The sequence below is a fragment of the Ambystoma mexicanum genome, chromosome 14 (genome assembly GCF_040938575.1).
Source record: "Ambystoma mexicanum isolate Mex_15411 chromosome 14, UKY_AmexF1_1, whole genome shotgun sequence".
Lineage (NCBI taxonomy): Eukaryota > Metazoa > Chordata > Amphibia > Caudata > Ambystomatidae > Ambystoma > Ambystoma mexicanum.
In genome coordinates, this window is record NC_090940.1 from 541,872,151 (window position 1) to 541,899,941 (window position 27,791).

Genomic DNA, 27,791 nt, shown 5'->3' on the forward strand with positions numbered 1-27,791 from the left:
GACACAAACCTCAATAAAGGGATTGCGTATCTCGCCAAACGCTTTCATGATCATGGAAATAGCTTTTGGAAATGGTGTGCTGTCATCATGGAGTGCATTGAGTTCCATGCCAAACGCCACCTGTGACATTGAGACAGACTATTAACATCCTCCAACTTTTGTCTTGTTGCAACAGAAAACAATGCAAAAGGCAACACATTTAAGTACTGGTTACTAATCACAATGCCCAGGGTTCAGGCTCAAACTGTGCCCTCTTCCTTTCTTCTTTCGTCTCCCATTATTAGCCCCATTACTTACCAGTAATCTTCATTACACCAAGTCACCATTTTCCTTTTCATGTCCTTTCTAAGGGAGGCGAGTTCTCAGAATACTCACCGAGAAATGAGCAACTTGCTTGTTCATTTATAAGCAAAGGTTATCCCCCATAATGGCAGAATCCAAACCTCTCTTTTTATTGAACTTGTCCTCTCCTGTCAACTATACAAGGGCCATAATCCACAACACAACACCTTCGTGCTTCTGCATATAGATATGCTGCTCTGTAGGCTGAGGCCCAGTTGTGGCCACAGGGTCGGAGGATAATCAAGGACTGTGACAAGGAAGAGTTAGACTCGGAGTAAGACGTTTACCCTAAATAATCAGGCAGTTTCCACCTCCTCCATCTTGTCACAGAGCAGACTCTATGTGGATGTACCAAGCAATGACACACTGATGCTGCCAGGGCTAGCTGAAATAGAAAAGAATCCCAAAAAATATTGTGCCAGCTACAACTCAAAACGTAATATCCACAGAGCTGCCCCTTAAAGGGTTAAACACGTTTGAGTAATGCAGAAACATCCCTACATCTGTGCACAGACCCACACTACAGTATCTGTTGAGGGCCCCCTGTGAGCTAGCATAGGGTAATGACCTACCATGGAGTCTACCTTTCACAGTGCTACAGGAACCACATCCCAGGAACCTCATATGCTCTTGCTATGCAAAATCAGCATCCATTCAATTATTTGTCAATCACTATGGGACTCATTAAGAGGTTGGGTGTCTTTGCAGCAGAAATACAGCTGCACTCGTTTGATGTTACTGCAACAGAATGAGTTGTGATAATGAGGTGTTAGCCCCCATTCATGGAGACCCTAGGACACCATTGGGGTTTTGGAGCATTTACCTCAAGTGGTAATTCCAGCCATGGTAAATCCTCCATTTTGGTGGTAAAGTAGCAGAAAAAACCACCAAATGTGCTGGAGATTTTCCCTCCACATCGCCACCAAGTCCGGAATGTGGAAGTGCTGTAAAAGTGGCTGCAATTCTGTTACCACCAGCTTTTAACTCATAATGCAGTCCTAGATTCTTTAACAGCAGCCTCAGCCAAAATCTGACAAAACCCTGTGTAAGGGTGTAGAGGTATGAGACAGGTGGCATGCTTTTGGCTTTAGACCTTCATTATGTAAAATAAGAACACCCTACCTGACCCTAGTACTACGAGGGGGTTCCCTGCCTCAACTAAATACTGAGGACTCGGTCAGAATGTCCGTCCAAAACAAGTCGTCCACCGTCGTGTGTCAAAACGTATTTCCTTCTCTTACACTCTAAATCAAACTAAGTAACGTGGTGATCTTCTTGGCCCAGAAGAATGGCCCCTTTCTTCTGTACGATAAAGCAAAGTTCACTTTCGGGTGTTGAAAATGCAAAGTTCTTCAAACAGGTCAAAACCAAAAAGTCTAAAGCTTACTTAACTTGGCGCTCCACTGATGCTTATGGAAAAAGAACGTCTTATACTTTCACAGGATCAGGCGGGTGACTTCCTCTTCCCCTAACATTCCTCAGGTTCTTTATAATGCCAAGAGAATGACTCCCTTCTCTTGGCTTCTTTCACAATGTTTGATACCAGGGGGGTGGACTTCCTTGCCCTGGCCTTTCTCATGCAGTTCCCAATACCAGGTGGTATTTCTCCATCTCGGTTTGGGTCCCAGGCCCTGGTGTCCCTTCTGAACAGACTTGGTATACTCTCCTGCCAAGTACTGTGTTGTAGGGAATGATTAACTTCTTGGTATTTATTATTTCTTTCCGCCTTCTCAATGACTTGGGATATGCTCCTGCGAAGGACTGTGATGAAGGAGCAGGGATTTTGGTTCATTATACCAGTACTGGGTCATCACCTCCCATGTTCGCTTGCTCCTGCTGATCCCTGAGCATCGCCCGTTACCTTCAGTGTTTGACGGGCGCTCAGAAGGCTTCTCTTGGAGTCCTCTTCTGCTTTTTGTTAGTTGCACAGCGTCTCCCGTTGTCTGTCCTTGCTTGTTCTCAGACCCCGTTTCTCACTTGACTGTGTCAGTGTTACTCTCGACATTCACACCGTCATCCCACAGCTTCCCTTCCTCTGACGGGCTTCACCAGCGCCTTCAGGGAAAGGAGTCCCAGTATTCGTGTAATACCGGGAATGGACTGCTCTCGGCTCTCCCTTGACCTGTAAGGAACTCATGGTATCAACAGTAAAGACAGACACAAGTGATCACAATTCAAGGGTGCTTATTGAACTTTGTAATGGGTGAGAAAAACACCTAAACTAAATCTAAAGCTTAAATGGGAGCTAGCTACGACCATCAAATAATAATAAGGCAGTCCTTGTAGTGTCTTGTCAAATAAAAAAGGGCCTCTACTAAAAAAATAACTATTGCCAATCCTTATCACTAAGTTACAAAAAGGAGTGTGGGATAATGTTCACCAGTAAATAAAGAAGTGTTCACAAAATGATAAGTGATATGGCTGGGTCTCCCTTCCCTAACCCTTCCTCACTTTTTTGACACGAGACAAGGGGGGACTTCTGAGCACAGCACTCTCCTGGACCTCTCCAGCATGAAGCTCACTATTCTAGTTCAAGGATACCAGAACCTTCAGGCATCAAGACTCTTCTCTGCAAAGTATCTTGCCTTAGAGGTCCCGAAGGGTTAAACAAACAAACAAAAGTTACTTTGGTAATCCTGTACCTTGGGCGATTGCTCTTTGCCCTTTGGATTTCCCTCTGCCGGACTTGGATCCTTCTTGCAACTTGGGCCTCCCTCCGTCGAGTTCACTACAGCCTTTCAAATGCAGCTGGCAATAATCAAGAGCCTTAATGTCCTTTTGAACAACTTTCCACTGCGGACAACCCTCGGGCGGGTTCAGTCTTGCCTATACAACATTAACAGGTATATTACTTTTCACCCCAACTCTCATCCAACCCTCAGCCGGGTTCACATTTCGGGTTCACATTTGCCAAATATACAGTTCACTTTACTTTCTCACGATGCAGGATTCACTTCCCTTAGCTTTCTCTTGGCAATGGGTCAGAGACTTTAGAGTGTACAAGGGATTTGTCGTGACCCTTGCAGGACCACTCCGACACCTCACACTGCCCTTTCCTAGGGCCTTCTGGTACTTGCAGTTCAACGAAAAAGGGGCCAGCGGGAGTCCTTTGAATGAGCACTCCAGTGGCACCTAACCACTCTGCAACTGGCCCTTCTTTGCAGGAATGTGTTGAAAAGGGCAAGGGGGGTTCCCCTTCGTCATCCTTCCAGGTCTGACTACCTTTCTGCTCTGTTTGAACTGCTGGTTCAATGTATCCATTTCCTTCGGCGTTCAGCCTTGCTCATAGTGTGCTCTCATGCTCTGCCTTTTATCCCTGTGGGGAAGGTAAAGGGCCATCAGGTGTGTGTGATTGTCAATTGTGTTTGTGCCCTCCCTGACTTATACGTGTAAAAATGAATAAAACAGACACTCCCTGGACAGGGAATAAGGCACAAAAGAGCAGGCTGCGAGAGTTCAAGGAAAAGTTTAACTATCTCTGAGAGCGCTCTGACCACATCAAGGTTACAACACATTTATATAGTACATTGGCATATCTAACATATGATGCTACGTTGGACCCGGATTGGTCAGCCAGGGTGGTATCTTAGGTGTGGGCATCAACTCTTCCTCCGGGTTGGTTGCTTGGTTGGCAGGAGGATTGACGTCAGACATCTGTGCTCCGGATGGGTGAAAGTCAGGTTGCTGTGAAACACGGTGGTCACTATCTAGGCTAAGAAAATACATTCTAAATAATGCATGCACTAAATAAGGGTTGCTCAAAAGACCCTAAGTAGTTTATAATGTCATTGTACAAATCCCACAGTTATCTATATCATCTAGAACATTTGGGTTATATAGGTCACAGGTTTACGGGTCTTGACCACCATAATACTCTCATTGAACTGTGGGGTTAGTCTCAGAAGAATCTCAGGTATGTGGCCTTTGTTAGTATTGGGCACGATATACTGCAGAAGGGGTCTAATGTTAGTTGGGGGTCTGTTGGGTGGGCTTCATAGCATGGTCAGCGGTCTGGCACATGAAAGGAATACCTTGCAAGGACACATGGTTAGAATGGCAATAAGTTTCAACTGGCGAGGGTAAGAGGGCAAGGACACTTTTGTGGAGATGGACGAGCTATGTGCTTGGCTCATGTTGGTTCACATGCAGGACAGTGATCTCAGAGGAAAAGAGATGTGTTACATTAATTATTTGTTGCCAGCATCTCCGGCTTCAGCATGAGAATGGAGCTGCAGAGTTTTCCAGTCAGAGTGGGAACGAGGGTGGTGGCCATGTGCTCCGAGCTGCTGCGGCGGGGAAAAGGGAGAGAGGCATTTTGTACTATCGCAGTGAGGCATGGTCACCAAGATGGAGTCGAAAGAGGGTACAAAAAATGGATGCCCCGTGTCCTGCTCAGTGGTTCCATCTACGCGAATGTAACCCAAAGTTAACATCGCATAAGGGCGAGGGGCGTACCCACCACTGGAGGCACTTGGTCCAAGTTTTGTACTGAGAAGTGATGGCAGAGAGGGGCCCATTGGCCCCTGGCTCCCACACATTCCCCCCTTTTGTTACATCTAAAGTAACAAATACTTTTATTTTTTATTCTTTTCATTCTCCCTTCGGTAGTACTCAGCCTCCGCCACAGCCTCGTCCCACGCGGGGGTGCCTTTTATTGGCATCCACGCTCTGCATACACTTCTTAAGCTATTTACTCTTGTGGCATATTCGTCTGGTGTACACATTAAGTAAATTCCTCCATCCCCATCTAGATCCACCCATACTTCTTGGTACCATTGCAACTCCCTTGGTTCTTTTATCATTGTATGATGCAAATTATCAACTATATCCCCATATTGTCTGTAAATTGCTGTCATCCTGTATTGTGGTGTAGTGCACTCCCCTGTTTGCATTTGTGCATCTATCATGGTAACTATCGTTGTCGGTCGGCCCATTGTTACCATCATCATAGCTGACGTTGGCATACTTTTCTCACAACACTGTAGTCCCAGTTGGCACACACAGAAGAACAGGAGCACAAAGATGATGATGGGGACCAGTATTTTCATTGCCACATTTACCCATGATGGTATCCAACTGAACAAATTGTCGAACCACGTGCTTTCTTCTGTGCCTCCTTCTGTTCTTATCCTCTCCCCTAGATTGTGTACTGCTATTATCACATTTGAGAGTGTCCCGTTATCAGCATCTTCAGTTGACACGAATGTGCAACACGCCCCCCCCCAATTATTCGGCAAACACCACAGTCCATCGCCGTGAGGAGATCTAGGACATATCTGTTTTGCATTGTCATTAGGCGCAGTGCGCGGAGCTCTATTTTTATCACGTTGAACCCTTCTTCAATGTCGTTAGCCAGTTGGATGAGCTCCCTGCGCAACCATTTGGCGTTTGTTCATGCTTGCAGTCCCGGGACAAGAAGTGAGGCGAAAAATGTCTATGCTGATGAAAAGAGCTTGTATTTCTGTGGGATCTCAGCAAGGAGTTTCGATGATTCGGATGAGATGTAATTGGAGGATCTTTTACTTCGTGTCAATCTTTTCTTTAGTTCATATTCTGACAATAGTTCATACGCTGGAGCTTCTGTTATCATTAGTTGGGGCGCTGACGATGGTTCAGCCGATTGCTCTGCTGCCGATATGCCAGCCGATTGCTCTGCTGCCGATATGCCAGTCGATTATCCTGCTGACCCTTGGATATGGCTCTCTGGTATTACCATCAGGGCTGTGTGGAGGGTGGCTAGAGCACAGGCTCCTTTCTGCGATGCGGGGAGGTGCAGGTAAGCTTGTTTGCCGCAAATTCAGTACGTATCCATTAGTGCAGCGGTGCCTTTCTTCATGTCAGGTATTATTACCGTCTTGTTAGACTCCCTGGTCTCCCCCATGTTCACTCTTCCTTCTCCATGGAAACACATTTCATGTGGCACATCTTTCTGTATTTTGATAGGCTTTTCTAATGCTGTGACCCACGTTAGCTTTGTGACATGTTGCGACCAGATGGGGTCACATACCTCCTTTATCCATTGGAAAGTGTCATTGGATAGGCCTCGAAGTGCTTCTGCTTTGCATTCGATAGTTTCTTCGTGCCACTTATTTTCTGCATATCGAGTCCCCTTGATGACAAGAAATGGTTCCTTTAGGCAAATTACTCCTTGGCGTCTGCTTGTGCACGTTCTCTCATTTTCCAGTTTCTTTAATGTGACGGTGTGCGCTTGGAACGTTCTCTTTATTCTGCATAAAACCAGATTAATTAAACATTGGGCCTCCGACAAGGGCACTTCCTGCGGTACTAACATTTTCGGTGTTCCTGATGCGTGCGGAATGAATGAACAGACGTAGCAGCTTTCATTTGTTGCTTGCTTCGCCGTGGCACTCATGTCGGAATACCATTTATTTGATTGATCAGGGTGTCGGGGATCTTCTATTTCGTCTATCCCCAGGTCATGATAAATGTTGTATCTTTTCCCTCCCGCCCCCCTTTTTCTCCTTCTCCCTTCCTTGTTATTGTTTTTCACCCTTTTGTAATGTATTGGAAACATTCCAGCCCAGGTTGTATCATTGTTATTCAATATGGCATGTGTATCTTCATTAGTAGCAGCAATATTGCGTGAGGTAGGGTGTATGGTTGTTTGTGAACGAGTACTAGCGTTAGTTAAATCATTTGGCCAATAATAATCTCCATCATATTCGTTATATCCATAAGCATTGCTCATATTTATATTCAGAAGTAACAATGATATACTTGTTGATCCTACAGTGGTGTGTTCTAAAGTTTGCATCACATCTGTATCGTTGATGTTAATCTCATGTTATTCTTTCCATATAGTCTTTACCCCAGTCCATATCAAGTGCGACCCTTCTCCTATCAGGTTAGCCCCGCTCCCCCTCCTTGTGCATATCATTAACCAAAGATAGAAGGGTATAATACGAAGCCATGTAAAACAACATTACTGACATCAAAACTGCAGCACATTTCAAAACACATTCAACATTACTGAACCTTTTAGCCATAATGGCGTCCCTATCACTATCTAACATTAATTGGTTCTCCGTGATTGTAGTTCGTTGGGCCATTTGTCACCTGGAGGGGCGATATAAATTTGTTAAGTCACCAAAATATATACATGTATTTACATTTTTTGTTCAACTTTATGTTTTTTCATTATTTTTAGTCATATTTGCTCATTTTCTCTATTACACATTTACTTTTGCTCTGAAGAGGAGGGGAGTGAAAGAGTGATGGAGGAAGTCGTGGAACAAAAATCGAAAATGAAGGAGAGAGAGAGACAGTAGAGAGTTATGGAGAGGATATTGAACAATCAATAAAAGGAAAAAAGGAAAAATGGAGAAGAAGGAAGTTTGAGATAAGTTGTGCAGAACAAGATACATATCATATAACTTTTGTCTCTGCAGGTTCTCTTTACCTAAAATTTGGTTATCCCTTTTCAACCTCATTTGTGGTACCAGTGACACCTTCTTTTTCCTCCTGGGGGATTGTACTATCGTGTGCCCTCCTCACATCTGATAAGTGCACCCTATACTTCAATCCTTTCACCTTCACTGCCGTGGGTGTACTATAGAGGACTTCGTAAGGGCCATGAAACCTAGGTGAATTCCACCTCCTCACAAAGCTGCAGACGTACACGTGTGCTCCTGGCATCAGTGGCCCACTTGAACTGTCTGTGGCCAGTGCGGTAGTATCAGTCGCCACATTTTCAGTAAAAGGAAGTGCTGTTTGTCGCGCTATGCTGCGTACTGTGCGCTTTAACTGGGTCAGGTATTCCTTGAGCTCTTCCCCCAGCACTGTGGCAGCCCTGTGCGCATCCGATGCTCTTCTAATCGGGGACACTGGCGTGTGTATTCGCCTCCTAGTTACAATTTCGTGGGGGCTCAGCTGGTGGTCTTTACATGGTTGCGTCCTGAGTTGGAACAGTGCTAGGGGCAAGCAATACACCCAGTTCTTCTTCAGTGTGTTCCACAACTTTGATAACTTACTCTTCAGCAATCTGTTGATCTTTTCTACCACCCCATTCACCATCGGATGATAAATTGAGCATAGTTTGTGTTTTAGCCCCAGGAGTGATGTCACTTCCTTGAGGAGGTCATTCACGAAGTGTGTACCGTTGTCTGATCTTATGACATCGCATATTCCCCATCGGGAAAACACTTCCCGAACAAGGAACTTTGCTGCACACTTCACATCTGGGTGGGGACATGGGCCCGCTTCCACCCATCTTGAAAAGGGGCATACCACCACAATCAAATATCTTGCTCCATTACACCGTTCTCCCATATCAGCATAGTCTATATGGAGCTCTCTAAATGGTCCTGTTGGTCGGGGCAGGGTACCGCGCAGTGTTCTCAATGTCATCCCTGAATTATATGTTTGGCATGTTATGCATTCTACAATGAATTTTGACAGGTGCTCTTGTAAATTGGGGACGAACCAATGTTCCTGGATGTCTGCGGCAATGTGTTGTTGTGCTACATGGCCGGGGAAATGCAGCTGTTGGAATGCTATTTCTAGTAACTCTACGGGCATTACTACCTTTCCTGTTGTCTCCTGTCTCCAAATGAGATCTGCACTGATTGTTTGCATCCCGTTTGCTCCACAGTTCTTGCTCCTCCTGTGGTGCTCTTCTTTGTAACTCTATTATCTGCGCTGTTGGTGTGTTACTGTAGGCTTCTTCTAGTGGGTCTGTAATGGTTTCTTTTACAACGCATTTGAGTGTTGGTGTTTCATTGAAATACGAGGCCTCCTTCGTCGCTGCGTCGGCTGCCGCGTTTCCCAATGAGATTGCATCTGTGTGGTTGGTATGGGCTTGGCATTTCACCACTACCACTACCGATGGTACTGCTAATGCATCTATTAACTCATTCAACAATGTCGCATGCTGTACTGGAGAACCGTCTGCCCTCCTGAATCTACGCCACCGTGACAACCCTGAGTGGACTGTGGTAGTTGCATATGCTGAGTCTTAGTATATTTTGCACCGCACATCCCTTGGCTGTGTGCAGTGCTTCCATCAGTGCAGTTAGTTCAGCTGCCTGTGCTGAGTAATGGGATGGGAGGCCTTTTGTACAATCGTCTCATAGTCCTCTTCTTCCATGCGCACTACCGCCATCCCTACGTGTTTTTCCCGTTTCGTGGGTTTATTGATGCTGACCCATCTATGAAATATATTTCTCCCTCCTTCAGGGCATTTTCACTTGCTTTAGGGATGTCATCACCTTCCCCCTCATATGTGGCGCAATCGTGTTCCTGTATGTCCTCTGTCGTACATGGCTCTGTGATGAATGTTGCTGGATTTACTGTTTTGCACCTTAAAATGTGTACGTTGGGGCTTGAAATTATTATTTCATACGCTGTTGCTCTCTGTGTCGTTAGTGTTGATTTTGATTGCTCAAGGATGGTGAATAGGGAATGGGAATACTCCGCATGACAATGCATTACTTACCGTAAAAGCATTTCTGATGGTTGTATCTGCTTAGATTCACATGCTGTGCATAGGTCCGACATCCAGTGGTCACTGCGGAGTATTGCATTTTGTTTTTCGTAGTCGAAAAGGGGACGTCGACAAGGCGTGTCTGTAACACTATCCCTATAGTGACGTGCGTTGTACCCACAATCCCTCACGCGTCGAGGTCCCTCTATTTGTATTTTTCTGCCCTGAGGGAGCCTTCTATACGTGAGTGAGTACAGAAAAGAGAGAAATATAGGAAAGGATGTCTATGTTCCTTCCATCCGAGCGGGGAGGAAGGGTGGGCGCATGTGAATCTAAGCAGATACAACCATCAGAAATGCTTTTACGGTAAGTAATGCATTGTCTTCTGATGTTTGTTAATCTGCTTAGAATCACATGCTGTGCATAGACTAGCGAGCAGTACCCGGAGTTGGCGGTGGGTTATGAGAAGGAACAGTAGAGAAAAGATGTCTTAATACTGCCTGTCCCACCTGGGAGTCAGATCTAGAGTGTGCATCTAGACAGTAGTGTTTTGTAAAGGTGTGCACAGAACTCCAGGTAGCCGCTTTGCAGATGGACTCAAGGGGAACATTTGCAATGAATGCTATGGAAGCCCCAGTGCCTCGAGTGGAATGTGCTCTTGGCTTGAAGGGTAGTTCTCTCTTAGCAAGCGTGTAACAGAGAGTGATGCATTGTACAATCCATCTAGATATAGTGGACTTAGAGGCTGCATCTCCTTCTCTTCCTGCTGCCACCGAGACAAAGAACTGATTAGTCTTTCTCAGTGTTCTGGTTCTTTCCATGTAGAACATGACAGCTCTGCGTACATCTAGTGTATGCAGACTTTTTTCTCCCAAGCTGGAAGGGTTTTGAAAGAACGTTGGTAGTTCTATAGATTGGTTTACATGAAATTTCGAGATGAATTTTGGTGCAAACCTTGGGTGTGTGCGAAGAACCACCTTATCCTTGTGAACTGTTACGAAGGGGTCTAGTACAGAAAGAGCATGTAGTTCACTTACTCTCCTAATGGAGGTGATAGCTATTAGGAAAGCAGTCTTAAGAGTGAGGTTTTTAAGAGTTGCCTTGTGCATGGGTTCGAAAGGAGTGCCCATGAGTCTGGAAAGTACCACGTTTAAGTCCCATCCGGGAGCTGGGTTAGCTATCGGGGGGTGTATTCTCTTTACTCCTTCCATGAAGGCCTTGATAACTGGTATCTTCCACTACGACACTTTAAGTTGGGAAGTGGTGTATGCAGAAAGTGCCGCTAGGTGGACTTTAATGGAATTAAACACTAGACCTGAATCCAGTAAATGGGTCAAGTACAGAATAATGTTAGTGGCAGAGCAGTCAACCGGGTTGATGTTCTTACTTCTACACCAGATGACAAATCTTTTCCATTTTCTAGAATAGCAGTGGCGAGTATTAGGTTTTCTGGCTTCCCTGAGGATGTCCATACATCTTTGAGGGAGATGTAAATGTCCAAATTCTATGATCTCAGGAGCCAGGCTGCTAAGTTCATGGTCTGAGGGCATGGATGCAGTGTCCTGCCCTTGTCTTGTGACAGCATGTTGTACGGGCAGGGAAGTTTCATTGGGGGGGATAGGGACATCTCCAACAAGTGAGCGAACCATGGCTGCCGGGCCCACATTGGGACCACTAGTATCATGGTAACCTGCTCTTGGTGCATCTTGTGCACCACTTTGTTGAGGAGGGGAGTCGGGGGAAAGGCGTAAACAAATTTCCCTGACCATTGCATCGACAGACCGTTCCCCTTGGACTGGTTTTGGGGGTACCTGGAGGCGTAACTTTGGCATTGTGAGTTCTCCAGGGTTGCGAACAGGTCTATTTCCGTGAAACCCCATTGCGTGAAGACGTCTAAGACGATGTCTTAGTGCAATTGCCATTCGTACTCTTTGGGCAGGGGGAAGTCTCTGCTGAGTTTGTCTGCTAGCAGATTGAGTTCCCCTGGTACATGTTGTGATAGTAGGAACATGTTGTGTTTGAGAGCCCACTTCCATATATTCTGGGACAGCTTGGACAGTCCTGGAGAGTGAGTGCCCCCTTGCTTGTTGAGGTAGTACATGGCTGTGGTGCTGTCTGTGAGGACCATCACTGTCTTTCCTTGTAAGTGTTCCTGAAAGGCTTTCAGTGCTTTGAACACCGCTAGTAGTTCCAGCAGGTTTATATGCTTGGATGCTAAATTCAGAGTCCACACTCCGTGAGCAGTCTGATGGGATAGGTGAGCCCCCCATCCTGTAAGGGATGCGTCTGTGGTTAGAGTGGCTTCCACTGCGGGTGTGGCAAAAGTCTTCCCTAATAACAGGTTTTCCTTTGTCCACCACCGTAGCGAGAGAACCAAGGCCTGCGAGACCACCACTAGATCGTCCCATTGTCCGCTGGCCTGACACCACTGGCTGTAAAGCCACTCTTGCATTGGGCGCATGCGCAAGCGCGCGTGAGGTACCAAATAAATACATGACGCCATCATCCCTAGCAAGCGCATTGCTTTGCGTACCGTCACCTCTCGACCTGCCACATAACAGGGGATCTGAAACAGCATGTTTTGGACCCTCTCATTGGAGGGGAAGACAAGGCCGTCCCTTGTTCGAATTAGAGCCCCTAGGAATTGTTTGATTTGGCTGGGGTCTAAGCTGGACTTCTTTTCGTTGATGGAGAAGCCCAGTTGGGAAAAAAGGTCTACGGTCTTTTGGGTATTGGAGAAGCATGTTTCGTAAGAATCCCCTGTTATTAGCCAGTCGTCGAGGTAAGGGTATACCGGGATGGATAACCTGCGTAGGTGGGCCGCTGCCACTGCCAGTACTTTCGTAAATACCCTTGGTGCAGATGCTATCCCGAAGGGTAGTACTCTGAACTGGTAGTGTTTGTTCTCTATCTTGAACCTGAGGTATTTTCTGTGCGCTGGCAACATTAAAATATGAAAGTATGCATCTTTCATGTCTAGTGTTGTCATGTAATCCCCCTGTGATAACAGTGGGATTACTTCCTGCAAGGTCACCATACGAAACCTTTGGGGTTTGACAAACTTGTTCGCTGGACGCAGATCTAATACAGGGCGCATGGTTAAATCCTTTTTGGGTACAAGGAAGTACACTGAATAAATACCTTTACACTTACCTGAGATAGGGGGACAGCCTCTATAGCTTCTTTTTTCAGTAGCTCTTCTACTTCTTGAAGAAGAATAGTGAGGTGTTCCGGTGTCATGCGTCGGTTCCGTCGGGGTCTGTATTTCGGGGAACCGTTGAATTCGATGCAGTATCCGTGGGCTATGGTGGATAATACCCAGCGGTCTGACGTTATTCCCTCCCATGCTGAAAGGAACGAGGTTAGCCGGCCCCCGACCGGTGATGCATGGGAGGGGACCCGAATCTTCGGGTCATTTGTTGGTATTGGGCGTGGGGCCTTTGGGACTGGAGCCGCGCCCTCTTCCTTTGCCACGACGTTGGCCTCTTTGACTGAACTGGGTGCTTTGGTTAGAGGGCCAGTTGGTAGCAGAGTAAAATTGCTGTTGGCTTTGTTGCTGGCGTTGGCCACGAAAGGAGCGTTTATTGCCATAGCTGCGTCTGTTAGGTGGCCTAGAAATTTGGTCAAGAGTCTTGATGGTATCAAACTCCTTCTTCGCATGTTCTAGGGCCTCATCAACTGCTTTTCCAAACAGATGTGTTTGTTCTATGGGTTTATTTATCAGGGAAGCCTGTGTTTCCGGCTTAAAACCCGAATTGCGCAACCAGACATGGCGTTTGAGAAGTATTCCCTGAACCAGGGAACGGCCAGCTGTCTCTGCGGCATCTAAGGAGTTCTTTACGATGCCCTGGTTTACAAGAGTTCACTCTGATATTATAGCTAGCAGGCGTGAACGCAGGGGTTCTGGTGCGTCCTCTGCTTCGCTGCGCAGCTTGCTCCACTGTGCATCTGCGTAGCTAGCTAGTAGGGAATAGTTATTTGCAATCCTGGTTGAGAAGGCGGCGTAGGTCGTGATTCTCTTCCCAAGTGCATAGAGCTTCTTGCCCTCTTTGTCAGGTGGTGCCTCACTAGTAGATAGTGGTACCCCCGCTCTTTTTCTTGTATTAGTCACTACAAGGGAGTCCGGAATAGAATGTCCCCTGATGTACAAAGGGTCAGAGGACGAAGGGCTGAAGAGCTTTTCTATCCGAGGGTTGACCCCTCTGACTAAGGCCGGATTGGAAAGGGAAGGAGTTATTCTTCTCCTTATAGAAGCCAGGAGCGGAATAGACTGACTGACCGGGGCTTTTTCTTTAATAACTCTTTCTACAAAGTCTATGTCCGGAAGAGTCTCCCCTGTGTCTATTTCAAAATGCGCTGCTGCCTTGCGCAACAGTGCATTAAGTGAAGGTTGGTCATCTATGGGGGAGGTGTTTCCAATAGGTGAGTCCTTGGGAGGAGAAGGCTGAAAGACATCAGGGTCTGAGTGCACTGATGGGGATTGCCAAGGCTGCACTGATGGGGAGTGCCAGGGCTGTGAAGTAGCTGTATCCTCTTCAAAAGCTCCTGCACTAGTGTAAGGGTCTTCTTCAAACCTCTCTTCCTCATGTTCTTCCTCTCCACCCAAACACTCCTCATCTTCCTGGAGGTATTGCTCCTCTTCAGTGAGGTCATATGCGTCTGTAGAAGGGGGAAACAGCCTAGGAATCTTGACCCTAGGGTCATCCTGGGTCCATTCTCTTGGTCTTTTGGGTGTGGGTGGGTTTTGGCTACCCAAAAACCTTTCCATTTTTTCCATACAAGAATGGAGTCTTTCAAGGGTCTCATGGGGAACCCCTGAATAGTCTAGAGGGGGGAAATCAGTGTTTTCACCTTCAAAACGCTTAGAACGCTCCCACAACGTCGACGAAAGGTTTCCGTCGCCCTCAGAAAAGCCCTCCGGTAGTTCAGAAGTGCCCTTAGATGAAGGGGGCAGTTCCTGGCTACTTTTGTGCTTTTTCGGCATTTCTATATCTTTTGGTGCGGTATTCGACGTCTGTTTCGTCGTCCGCTTACGTTTGTCCTCGGAAACAATTCTCGCCAGGCTCTCGACATCGAGTTCGTCAGTAGAGGGTTCTGGAGTCGACGTTGCCTGCGTTACGCGTTGTTTCTCGACGGCCGGTCTATGGAGCGTTACGTCGGATGTTTTTGAGGTAGCGCCCGTGTTAGATGAAAGCCCAATCGCTGGTCGCGGCTGCGTTTGCGGGTGGAGCTTGAGACCCTTACGGTCTGAGGTAGACGCCGGAGTGCCCTGCGTCCCCTTCGGCGCTGATGGATCCTTTGTCCTCGACGAAGAAGAGCCGTGGGTTGTGTGCTTAGGCCTATGGGGTCTGTGTGCGTCCTTGTCGCCGGGGTGTTCATCTCCATAAGCAGGGCGTGAGCCGAGCCCGTCGGGGCCGGGGACGGACGTCGAGGAGCGTGAGCGCTCCTTTTGGGGGTTAATGACTTCCGTAACGGACGTCGAGTTATCACCCTCCTCGTCACTTTCTGTAACAGCGGCGGCGGGTGAGGAAACTGACTTCGACATAGCGTAGTCCGCCCACCTCTTAACTTTCCGTTCTTTAAGAGTTCTTGGTTTCAAGAGCTTACAGGCCGCGCAGCTGTCCTCTTTATGATCGAGGGGCAAGCAACGATTACAGAGCTTGTGTTTGTCCTTCCAAGTGTATTTGCCCCTACAGCGTGGGCAAAACTTAAAAGGTGTCCTCTCTATAGCTGAGGCAATAAAAACTGGTGATAACAACCCCAAGGGAAAGATAGGGGAGAAAGAAAGACATTCTCGACGAGAAGATAAAAGTTCGAAACCCCACTCTCCCTACTGTATGTTGGCCGGCGAGGCCTGGCCACGTGTTCGGCAGCGCCGAAGGATCTCCTCCGTCTCTTCCCCTCCGTCGAAAACTTGCTCGGCGGAGAAACAGCTTCACAGCTAACGTCGCGGGGAGGGATCTTTAACAATAAGTATATATAAAGGACCGAGGTCCGTAGTAAATGTTTAGCAATGTCTCTCTAGGAGCTCCGCGTAAGGCGACCATAAGCTGGGCGGAAAAAAACAATCTGAGGGACCTCGACGCGTGAGGGATTGTGGGTACAACGCACGTCACTATAGGGATAGTGTTACAGACACGCCTTGTCGACGTCCCCTTTTTGACTACGAAAAACAAAATGCAATACTCCGCAGTGACCACTGGATGTCGGACCTATGCACAGCATGTGATTCTAAGCAGATTAACAAACATCAGAAATAGCGTTACTGAACATCCCATGACAATGGTGGCGCTCTTTTCAATCGTGAAGGCCGCAGCTGCGAGAGCCTGTTCGCACGTGAAATGGCCTTGCATTACTGGGTCTAGTGTCCCACTGTAATAAGCCAATGGTTTGTGACCTAAAGATATTTTTTGTGTCAATACTGCCGTCATCAGTGTTCCATTACAGTTTGAAAACAAGAAAAATTCCCTCTCATAATCTGGGTTCGCGAGTACTGAGGCATCAGCAATGAGGTCTTTTAATTTAAAATACTGTGTCATCATTTCATGCGTCCATTTTATTGCAGCTCTATTTTTCTGTGCTTCTTTTAACGCTTCTAATAAGGGGCGTGTGTATGCCGCGTAATCAAGGATCCATGCTCTGCAATAGTTACAAATGCCAAGAAACTTTTGCATGTCTTTCACAGTTTTTGGGATTATTATGTTGCGTATAGCAGCTGCTCTGTCTGGGAGTATTCACTTCCCATCTTTTGATATTAGCTGTCCGAGGTATACAACCTCGGCGAGGCAGTATTGCAATTTTCCTTTGTCCACCTTGTACCCCTTGGTAGCTAGCACATTCAGTAGTGCTATCAAGTCTTCTCTGCACTTTTCTTCTGTGTGGCTGCAGACGAGTAAATCGTCTACGTATTGGATGATGGTGCTCTCTACATCTATGTTTCCAATGTCTTCACGTAACACCCTGTTAAAAATGCTGGGGCTTTCGCAATACCCTTGTGGGAGTCTGATGTTCATATCTGTTGTTCCCTAATGTGAACGCTGTCAGGTATTGGGATCCTGGGTCGAGTGGTATGGAGAAGAAGGCATTCTTCAAATCATTTACAGTAAAACATGTTGATTCTTTTGGTACGCTGCACAATATTGATGCCGGGTTAGGCACTAATGGGAACTCTTTTTGAATGACATCATTGAGTGGGCGGAGATCTTGGATCATCCTCCACGCCCCTCCTTTTGCTTTTTTGATCGGGAAAATTGCTGTATTACATGGGGAATTTGATGGCACTATGATGCCTTGTTTTAGGAGTGCATTTATGGTTTCCCTAATTCCCTCCTCTGCTCCTCTCGATATGGGATATTGTTTTACCCTCGGCGGTATTGCACCTTGCTTGAGTTTTATTTTTATTGGTGTCACCTCATGCAGTAACCCTACATCCTGGGACCCTGTGGTCCAAATTTCAGGTGCTACCTTTGCCATGTCTTCCTCAAATATAGTCAGTGGGGCATTAACGCTAGCCATGAGTGGGTTGTGTACCTCTCTGTACTGGATCATAATATCACATGGTATACTTATTTCCATTATTATTTCTCCGTCATCTTCACTATCCGTGAATAATTCCTTGTCTGTTATATCTTGTAGCATTATGTTTGGGTCTATGCATAACACAGTTCTCCACTCGCACCCATGCGCGTCCAGTCCTATGACCACAATACGTTTGCTGGATACCTGAACTGCCTCAATGTCTATGGACAAATCGTGCCTGGCACAACATCTGTGTGTGCAATTGGGCGGAATATGAAATCTGATCATGTTCTCCATTCTTTTCTCGTTATCTCTGGCACCGCTCGTGCTAATACCTTGATGCCATAAATAAACATGCTTATATCACTGGGTATTCCTCGCACCACAACTTCATTCATCACTATGCTGATCATCAACATAACTCGTACTGGGCACACTCCCGGGGTTGAACATACTATTCCTCGTTCTGTAAACAAGATGGTCATATTTAATTTACTTAACATATCTCTCCCCAGCAAATTTATTGGCGCGTCTTTGTGGTACAGTAAGGGTGCGCGCACGGTTTTCCCCCCACCGTTATGTCAAGATCTTTAGTGTAAGGACCTTTCAAAATAGCCCCAGAGAACCCCTGCGTCTCTAAATTCCTGCCTGAGAGCGGAAACCGCCCTTCCATAAGACATGACTTCTCTGCTCCTGAGTCTACCATAAAGATAAACTGCTTATTTCCTATCCCTGCCCCCACTAGTGGTTCTTCTTCTGCACGTAGGGTGGTGGATAGGACTGGACACGCAAGTGTTCCCTTTGGGCTGTCCTAATCTGAATGTCTTTCTTGCCCTGGCACTGAAAAGACATTGTCTCCAACCACGGTCACGCCACGGTATGGTGCGGGTGCACCGTTTGCGGCTGTTGCAAAACAATTATTGTTTCGTTTCCTACTGCGTTTTGTCTGCCATAGGTTGTGGCGGTGGTTGCTGACCTTGCTGCATCTGAGGTTCGTTATAGCACTGGTCCTGCTGTCTTCCTCCTCCCATCGGTAGTCCATAGGGGCTACCTGGGTGTGTGCACCCCCAGCCTTGTTCGTTCTCCATGGGCTGTTGCCCCTGGAAATACTATGAAGGCCACATTCTACAATCTCTGGAATAGTGTCCCCATCTCCCACAATTCCAGCATCACCCTTGTGGTCTGCCTCTCATTCCTTGACCATCAAATCCTCTATTCCCCATACCTTCAAACCCCCCTCTCTGGCCACGGTACCCACCTCTTCCTCTTGCTGGTCTTTCTTGCCACTGTGGTCTGCCGTATTGCTCTTCTCCTTGTCCTCCTGTTGCCCGCAGTGCCGCTACTGTTACTGGTCTGTTTCCCGTTCCTTCATCCCCCTCCTTTTCTCTGTCTGTGGCTACGCTGGCGTTGATGGCGGTGACCTTCACTAATTTGTTCTGTACCAGCTTCGCCTCGTCTGCCAGCCTTTTTTGTGCTATCTCCTTTTCTCTCTCTTTGATCCTCCTGCGGTGGTGCACAATTATGCTCTGTATTTCAGGCCAGCCCTTGGCTTCTATCCCAGCTATTTTGTCCAAGGCCTTCTGTACCTCCTTCGGGAGCCCCTTTTTAATGATAAAATAGAACAAGGCGGTGGACTGGTTCCACGCCGTGCCAGTTTTGCTTCTCCATAAATCCTGCACCTGCAGTATGAATTGCGTAGGATCCTCATTCTCCTCCATTGTACACTGCATCACTAAATGTAAATCTGGAAAATATGGAAACGTGCACCGCAATGCATCCCATACTTGTGCTCGAACGTTGTTCAACGCCGACCCATCGTGGCGGTCACAACTCATTACCCCGGGGAATCCGGCCTTTTCCCACACTGCGTCTGCTTGGTCACCAATTGCTGACACTAATAAACTTTTCACATCCCCTATTGCTAGTGGCACCCCTGCCGTGTTTTTCTCAAAGGCATGTATCCATTTCCCAGCCCCTCCCGATAGTGGGAGGAGGACCTTCAGCAAGTTGTTTTTATCCATTTGGGCCCATGGAATGTAGTGTGGCCTCCCTTCTCCTTTATGTATCACTGGCATTTGTAGCTTGTGTTTCTTCCCTAGCTTACTTACCGCGCCTCTCTTTATTTTACTTACCATCATATTTCCCCCTCGCTGTCTTAATCTACTCTGCCATAGTGGTGGCGATGGTGTATCTGGGTAACAGCGGTTTGGCAGTGGGGACCCGGCCTCGGCAGCTGCCTCTTCATATTCGTCTAAGTCACTCCATACCTCTTCTATTTCTGATTCTTGCTCATTGTTTTCTTCACGTCCTTCTCCTCTCTCACTTTCTGGGGTGGGCGGGCGTATAATCCTCACGGGTTTGTCATTTAGATGAAACAGGAACTCCCCTGACCGCCACTCTTTCTCTTGCCCTTGTGGTATGCGTGTTCCTTGGGATGATATTGATCGCGCTGGCTCTGAGATTGCTTGCGCCACTTCCCCTGCTGTGCTTAATGTTGGCGTTAGATCTGCCATAGATAACGGTGGCACCTCTCCTCCTCCTGGCAGCATTTGGCCTCTATCGCACAATGCCCTTAGCCGCGTTATTTCCATCTGTGCATGTGCTAGCTGGCGGTCTAATTCTCCAGTTAAGTGTGCCAAATTCACAGGGGGTGCACTTGTCGGACCATACAAACCTCCTTTATCATAGGCTGGCGGTGCCGTGGGAACTGCTCCGGTTGAGGGTGTGGGGGTGGGACATGCTGGTATGTACAAGGGCTCGCTGTATTCTACTGCTATGCCATTAAAGGATATATTTTTGTTGTATCGCCTTCAGCTGTAGTGGTTGTGCACTCGCCCTTTGGCGTTCCGCTTACCTCTTCCTGCGTTTTATGGTTTTCGTTCGTTCTTTCTTTACCTAGCTCTGCTGTAGGCGTAACCTCTTCAAACATTCGCCACAGGTCTAGTACTTCTCTTCTATTCTGTAGCCGTTTCCCCTTATACCTTGCCAACAAGTGTGTGGACACTAAATCTAACACCCTTTTATCAAATGACCCACCTTCTGGCCAAATTGGCGTCACTCTGTCTCCTTTTATCTCCGTTAACCACTGATCGTGGTATTTTTGTATCTTCTCACTGTATAACGGAAGGTGCTGACAAATATGGGCTAGTGGTGTTATTCCCCCCCATGACAATATTTTTTCTTCTTTCCCTTTGTCTGTACTTGCCCTTCAACCTCTCTTTCCCTTTAATCACTTCTTCACTGGCCTTTCTTTCCTTCTAGCTGGACAATATACCACACATCTATGCACATATATGTATCAATATGTATATATATATATACATCCATGTTCAATGTTACCCTTATAATGGTTGCATGTTCAAATTCAACAGTTCATTGTTGCATATTTTGCCACTTTTACCCACAAATCAGAGTATTTGGATATCCTTGACAAAAATGGACAGAACACAAAGGACATATAACACATCATGCACATGCACTACCTGTGCGCTTTTTCTTCCCATCTGTTCTTTTTACCACCCATTCCCTGTTTTGCCTACTTTTCTCATTCACTCCCCACCTCTTACACCCTCTTACTCTTTTCCAAGAATTATTTCGTACCCAGAAAAAGAATGTTCTGAATAACTACTCCGAGTCTACTCAATATACGAGACTCATACTGTTTTCTCTGTATCTTCACTTATTTATTCTGCACTGGACGAGACAATGCTACGCGGCGCCGCCTCCTACCCCGTTCGGGCTAGGACACCACTTCTCTTTTTCTCTTCACTTCTCACAAAAACCTAATGGCCATATAAAGGACAGATCAGAAAAGCCTCATCATCACTTACACAGGCCCTACTCTTTCCTATAACCCATTACCACCGGTCCCCCCTACTTCCCCCTTACCTTTCCTTCGTAACCTTTGCAACCGGCACTCACGTGTTCAGTCAGGTGACTCGAGGGTCACCGTTGGCAGTCCGACCCCAGTCAGGCTCGCACCCCAACCAAGCCGTGGCCCAACTCGGCGAGCAGCTTTTCAGTCGGGTATTCGTCAACCGGGAACCCTTGACCCTTCTTCGTAGTGCGCACAGGCTGGTCGGCCACGGAGGCGATGGTTTTGCTGGGGGGCGTCCGGGATCTCGCCGCACGGTGCCGGCCTCGAGGCACCTCTCCGATCACGTCGCAGGGGGTCACCAAATGTTTGTGCCCTCCCTGACTTATACTTGTAAAAATGAATAAAACAGACACTCCTTGGACAGGGAATAAGGCACAAAAGAGCAGGCTGCGAGAGTTCAAGGAAAAGTTTATCTAGATCTCGGAGAGCGCTCTGACCACATCAAGGTTACAACACATTTATATAACACATTGGCATATATAACATATGATGCTACGTTGGACCCGGATTGGTCAGCTAGGGTGGTGTTTTAGGTGTGGGCATCATCTCTTCCTCCGGGTTGGTTGCTTGGTTGGCGGTAGGATTGACGTCAGACATCTGTGCTCCGGATGGGTGAAGGTCAAGTTGCTATGAAACACGGGGGTCACTATCTAAGCTAAGAAAATACATTCTAAATAATGCATGCACTAAATAATGGTTGATCAAAAGACCCTCAGTAGTTTATCATGTCATTGTACAAATCACACAGGTATCTATATCATCTAGAACCTTTGGGTTATATAGGTCACAGGTTTACGGGTCTTGACCACCATAATACTCTCATTGAACTGTACGGTTAGTCTCAGAAGAATCTCAGGTATGTGGCATTTGTTAGTATTGGGCACGATATACTGCAGCAGGGGTCTAATGTTAGTTGGGTGTCTCTTGGGTGGGCTTCATAGCATGGTCAGCGGTCTGGCACATGAAAGGAATACCTTGCAAGGACACAGGGTTAGAATGGCAATAGGTTTCAACTGGCGAGGGTAAGAGGGCAAGGACACTTTTGTGGAGATGGACAAGCTATGTGCTTGGCTCATGTTGGTTCACATGCAGGACAGTGATCTCAGAGGAAAAGAGATGTGTTACATGTATTATCTGTTGCCAGCATCTCCAGCTTCAGCGTGAGAATGGAGCTGCAGAGTTTTCCAGTCAGAGTGGGAACGAAGGTGGGGGCCATGTGCTCCGAGCTGCTGCGGCGGGGAAAATGGAGAGAGGCATTTTGTACTATCGCAGTGAGGCCTGGTCACCAAGATGGAGTCGAAAGGGGGTACACAAAATGGATGCCCCGTGTCCTGCTCAGTGGTTCCATCTACGCGAATGTAACCCAAAGTTAACATTGCATAAGGGCGAGGGGCGTACGCACCACTGGAGGCACTTGGTACAAGTTTTGTACTGAGAAGTGATGGCAGAGAGGGGCCCATTGGCCCCTTGTTCCTGCACAATTGCCTGACTCTACCTGACCCTTGCGTTGGGACATGAGATAAACAACTCTGGTGTTAATCCATTGTCTATTACGGTGTAAGAAAGTGTTTGTATCCAAAAAGGCGGGTGGGGGGAATAGAGCTTCTAAATATCCCACAGGGTAGGATGGCGAAGAGGTGTTACAAGGAAGGGGGTACTCCGTCTCAACCTTTGATGTCCCATTTCCACTCCCAGAAGACCCTCACCCAGGTGATCCCCCCCCCCGGGAACTGGATCCAATAGCAATGGCTGTGTCCTGGCCATCTTGACAACGGATCTCCAGGGACTAGTGGGTGAGACACCTTCAGATTTCTCACAGACCTCACCAGCATCTCCTTTGCACTTCCCGGGCTTCTCTGTTTCTCGTACCGATTCACTCCTGCTTCTCCCTCTTCTGCTGTCCTTCATTGATTTTTATGCTCTTATACTGTCCATATAGACTCGGATGCCTACTTTGGTTCCACTGGGCACTCTTCAAGTATATGAAGGTGTGGGGGATTGGTGTACTGTGCCCGGGAATGAAGATGAGGGGGGTTGGGATGTATTGTGGACATACCGCGCTCTCCCTGAAAGGTCATCCCATGTCCCACAGGGAGGATCCCTCCCCATGAGATCCTCCCACTGAGTACCACCTCCAGGGGTCTATCGGGTAATGGCCTCACCTCCCTGGCCTCATGGGAAGGTGCTCCTCCGAGGGAAGAAAGGATGACATAAGAGGATTAGTCACCCCCTTGATGCTTGTATTCCACTGACCTGAGGGGCTTTGGGTGTGCGCCCATATTAAATAGCATTTGGGGCTTTTTTAAACTAATTAGTGTGCTCCGATGACCATCCTCTTTCCCACTGCATCCCATACTGTGTGCACCCTGTTTTTCCCCCTTACCACCACCTGTCATATTGATTGGACTCAGGAGCACTATTTCAGAACTACTTCCCTGGGCAGCCCTCCACTAAAGGCCCCAAGGCCAAGGGTATCTCCTGAAGAAGCAGCTCGAGTCATTGTTTGCCCGTGTTTACCCAGGACGCCTGCCGCCATCAACCAGCAATGGCAGATACGGTAAGTGTGGTCTGGGTGGGAAGTACAGCAATTACTGCATTCCAGCAAAGCCCTACCACTCCTATTACCTTACATAACATAGCACACCAATGTTAGCCAGCTAGTAAGTAGTTTTCCAATCACTGCTATGTACCAATTTTAGGTGGTTCCATTTACTGCTGTCTCAGATTTAGGAATTTCTTTCCCACTTCCGAAGTATCGCAAAACTAAGTGTTTTCTATTTACTGCTCTGTCCCAAATCTAGGCTTTTTGTACATTTTTCCCCACTTCCCAGGTATTTCAAATATAGGTTTTTCTATTTACCGCTGTGTCTCAAATGTAGGTGTTTCTTCCCAATTCCCAGGTATCTCAAATCTTGGTGTTTTTTATTTATTGCTTTGTCTCAAACGTAGGCGTTTTATCCCACTTCCCAGGTATCTCAAGTCTAAGCATTTTATTTACTGCTCTGTCTCGAATGTAGGCATTCTTTCCCCTCCAGCACTGAGTGCCACTTCTAGGGGTCCCCATACTACCGCTGGGTTTCAATTCTAGGCGCTTCACCTCTAGTGCCCCATTCCAAATCTAGGCATTTTTCCCATTGCTGTTTTGTTCCTTTTCTAGGTGTTTTCTTCCTAGCACTAAGTCTCAGTTCTAGGTTTTTCCTTACTACTGCTATGTCCATGTTCTAGGTGTTTCCATACTACTAATATGTTTCAAATCTTTGTGTTTTTCCCACTGCTTTTTTTCCAATTCTAGGCCCCCCCATATCACTGTGTTTCAGTTCTATGTGTTTCCTTACTACTGCTGTGTTCCTATTCTAGGTGTTTTCCCCTTCAGCACCATGTCCCAGTTGTAGGTCTTTCCGTACTACTCCTATGTTCCACATCTAGGTGGTCTTCCCTTTGCTGCTTTACTCCACTTCTATGTGTTTCTCCCATTGCTGCTTTTTCCAGTTCTAGGTGTTTCGCCTCTGGCACTGCCTTTCAGTTCTGGGTGTTTCCTTGCTGCTGCGATTTTCTGTTTCTAGGTATACTTCCCACTGCTATTTGTCTCAAATTCTAGGTGTTTCCCCTCTATCACTGTCAGAATTTGGGGTATTTCCATACCACTGTTGACCTCCAGTTTTCCTCTCCAGCAATGTGTCCCAGTTCTAGGCATTTCCATACTACTCCTATGCTTCAAATCTACGTGTCTCCCCCATTGATACCTTCTCTTCTAACTCTAGGCGTTTCCCCTCTAGTACTTTATTAAAATCCTAAGTGTTTGCATACTACTGCTGTGTTCCAATTCTAGGTGTTCCCACTCCAAGCCATTGTGCTCCACAACTAGGTTTCCCAATAGTACAATGTTGCAATTTAGGTGCTCCACCACCACTGCAGTGCTTCCAATCTAGGAGTCTAACCACCGCTACAGGGCCTTCTATCTAAGGCTTTGCCCACTAGTCCTGTGTTCCAATCCAAGGGGCTCCATGCTGGGCTTCTAGGTGGCATTTGATCTAAGCGTTGTAAGGCAGTCGAAATTCGCACCTAGCAAACGGACTAAAGTACCCAGAGCCTGCAGACAACCACTGCCCCAAGGTAGGCAACGTCTGCAGAAAGGTAGAAAGGTAGCCATAAACTGTCAGCGGACTAGTATTTCAAGGAGGGCAGATTTCGTAGATAGTCCAAAGTGTAAGGCCACCTAAGCGCGCATTCAGGACCCACCACAAGCTCTGCCCCATTCCATTAGGACCCTAGACCCCCCCCTCTGCATGCAAATGGTCACCCCGACTGAGTCACACTCACAACCCCTGATAAAAACTACAGACAGACGCCACCAACAGAACCGCTACTAAAAGGGGACCCTCAAGCCAAACAAATAAGAAAAACAAGCAGCTCAACAAAAACTTTGAAAAAGCGTCGGAGGAGGGCTAGCGCCCTTGTGACCCAAACACAATAAAGTCAGAAGAACTAGAAGACAAAAGAGAACAGAATATGCCATGTTGGAGAATAGGATGACCCAAGAGAAATCTGGGAGAAAGGATAAACAAAATGAAACCACACCAGGCCACCACGCCACCTAATACCAACACAGCCATAAGTGCAACGGTAAAAAGAGCCAACTCAAAAACTAGACAAAAATCATACCCAACACCATTCTTTGCTACGGACCACTTGCCAGAGCAGCAACCAACCACCAGAAATGTTACACATCGGCAGCATACCGGGAACTGTGAAGGCATCTTGGAGTAGGACGCAGACAACAGATTCAAAGTTCAAACTAAACACTTTTATTAAATTAAATGTCAGGATGGAAAAACGCCTATCTTGCCCTATACTATGGCGGGATTTCCCTACCAAACCAAAACAAAGGAAAGTTAAAGTCCATTATTTCAATTTAAGAATCTGTTTGTATCCAAAACCTACACTTGCCCTCACAACTAATCATATACAACGTGTATAGATGTCAGCAACCAACAGAATAGTGTTCAGCATATAGTTCGGAGCTTTGTCCAGCTGGCAGCTTTCTTTCACCCAAGTATAAAACAGTTCTAACTAAAGTATCAGGATTTCCTTAATATCCAAAATAATATGGTATCAACCAGTACTCAGGGTTCCCTTCGCCAAGTTCCAAAACACAGTTCAAAACACAAAATTATCAGAGTTCCGTCCTCAAGTCAATAAGTAGTTCAAACCTTAGAGTTCACTTCCCCAAGATGTACTTTCAATGATGTATTGATATAATAGTGTTTCCCAATTTTCTTAATGTTCTGTGCCACACTTGTACCCTCTGCATATGGCTAGTCTTTGCACAACAAAATATATTGGTTGAAAATGGATGTTCGTTTTAATTAATCTTTTAAAGTTCATCTCCAAAGTTCCATACACTGGATTATAATGATACACATTGTCCATTGCTGGGTACTAATCAGATTGTAACATGCAATCTGATTAGCCCTCGCTGGGGCTTTATCTGACCAGGAATTCCTCTCCTGACATTCGTTTCCTTTGTACCTAGTGGTGGGGTGTGGCAGCCCCTCAGCCAATGAGGAGGCTCGGAACAGGGTATTCCCCGTTCCGAGCCATCACACATCTGGAGGCTGCCATCCTCCCCCTCCCGGGAGCGAGCCCTCCTCTCCTACCCCCCAATCCTAACAATCCCTTCCCTGCCCTCCCAACCCCACTTACCTTCTTTTTGGTCCAGTTCGGGAGCCGACACGTTGGGAACACTGTCACCAGAATGCCCGCCCCCGAACCGCGACTGGCCGTCATGGAAAGGAAAAAGGGGCTACACATAGTACCTTCTCTCCTTTCCATGGTGCCCATTGTTTTTGTTTACTTTTTTTCTATTATTTTCAATGGCCACCATGGAAAGTGGGAAGGGACTAATGGTAACTTCTCGCTTTCCATGGCGGCCATTTTATTTGTTTACCTTTTTAAAATACACTTTAAATGGCCACCATGGAAAGGGAAAACAGACTCAGCTTTCCCTTCCCCGGCGGCCATTTTTTAAAACCTTTTTTTTCCTGTTCTGAAACGCCAGAGCGTTTCGGAACAGAAAAACAATGCTATAAGTATACCGGTCTTCTGGCTGTGGTACCAATAGCAATAAGTCCCCGAGCCGCAGGGTGTTACCGAGTCCAGTAAAGCCCCGGGGCCTTCGTTAAGGGCCTTGCTTCGCTTGGGCCTATAACTATGGGCCCCAGGGCTTTACCAGACTCGATAATGCCCCCACGGCTCGGGGCTTATTGCTTAATTGGGTTTGCTGGCTTTGTTCAAGTTCCATTAACCATAGAGTCATTATGCATTGGTTTCTTTGATTTAACAATGGATTTGTAGATTCAATGTTTATGAACGTTGCTTGCAATTTAAGTTTCATTCACTTTTGGACTTGCCACAGTATTTAGTTAAATGGTAAAGCTTAATTTCTTTAGAATCTTCATAAATAATCATTTTCTTTCACTGCAGTATTCAAAATATGTAGAAATATTAGTCAAGCTTTGTATTCGGTTGGGCATTCAATAATGTTGAAAGGTTTTCATGTAAGTCAGTCACTCTGTTTCTATTTTCAATTCACTTTGTTGTATTATGCCTTTG

General features: G+C 46.7%; 1 protein-coding gene across 2 annotated transcripts in view; it reads right to left on the bottom strand.

Moving 5' to 3' along the window:
* LOC138526940 (cholesterol 24-hydroxylase-like) overlaps positions 1–27,791 on the bottom strand; it is a 524,604-nt gene that overhangs the window by 175,248 nt on the left and 321,565 nt on the right. For both annotated transcript variants that reach the window (XM_069637830.1, XM_069637831.1), the window contains one exon: positions 10–120. In XM_069637830.1, the coding sequence (XP_069493931.1) occupies positions 10–120 (111 nt within the window). The remainder of the gene's footprint in view (positions 1–9; positions 121–27,791) is intronic.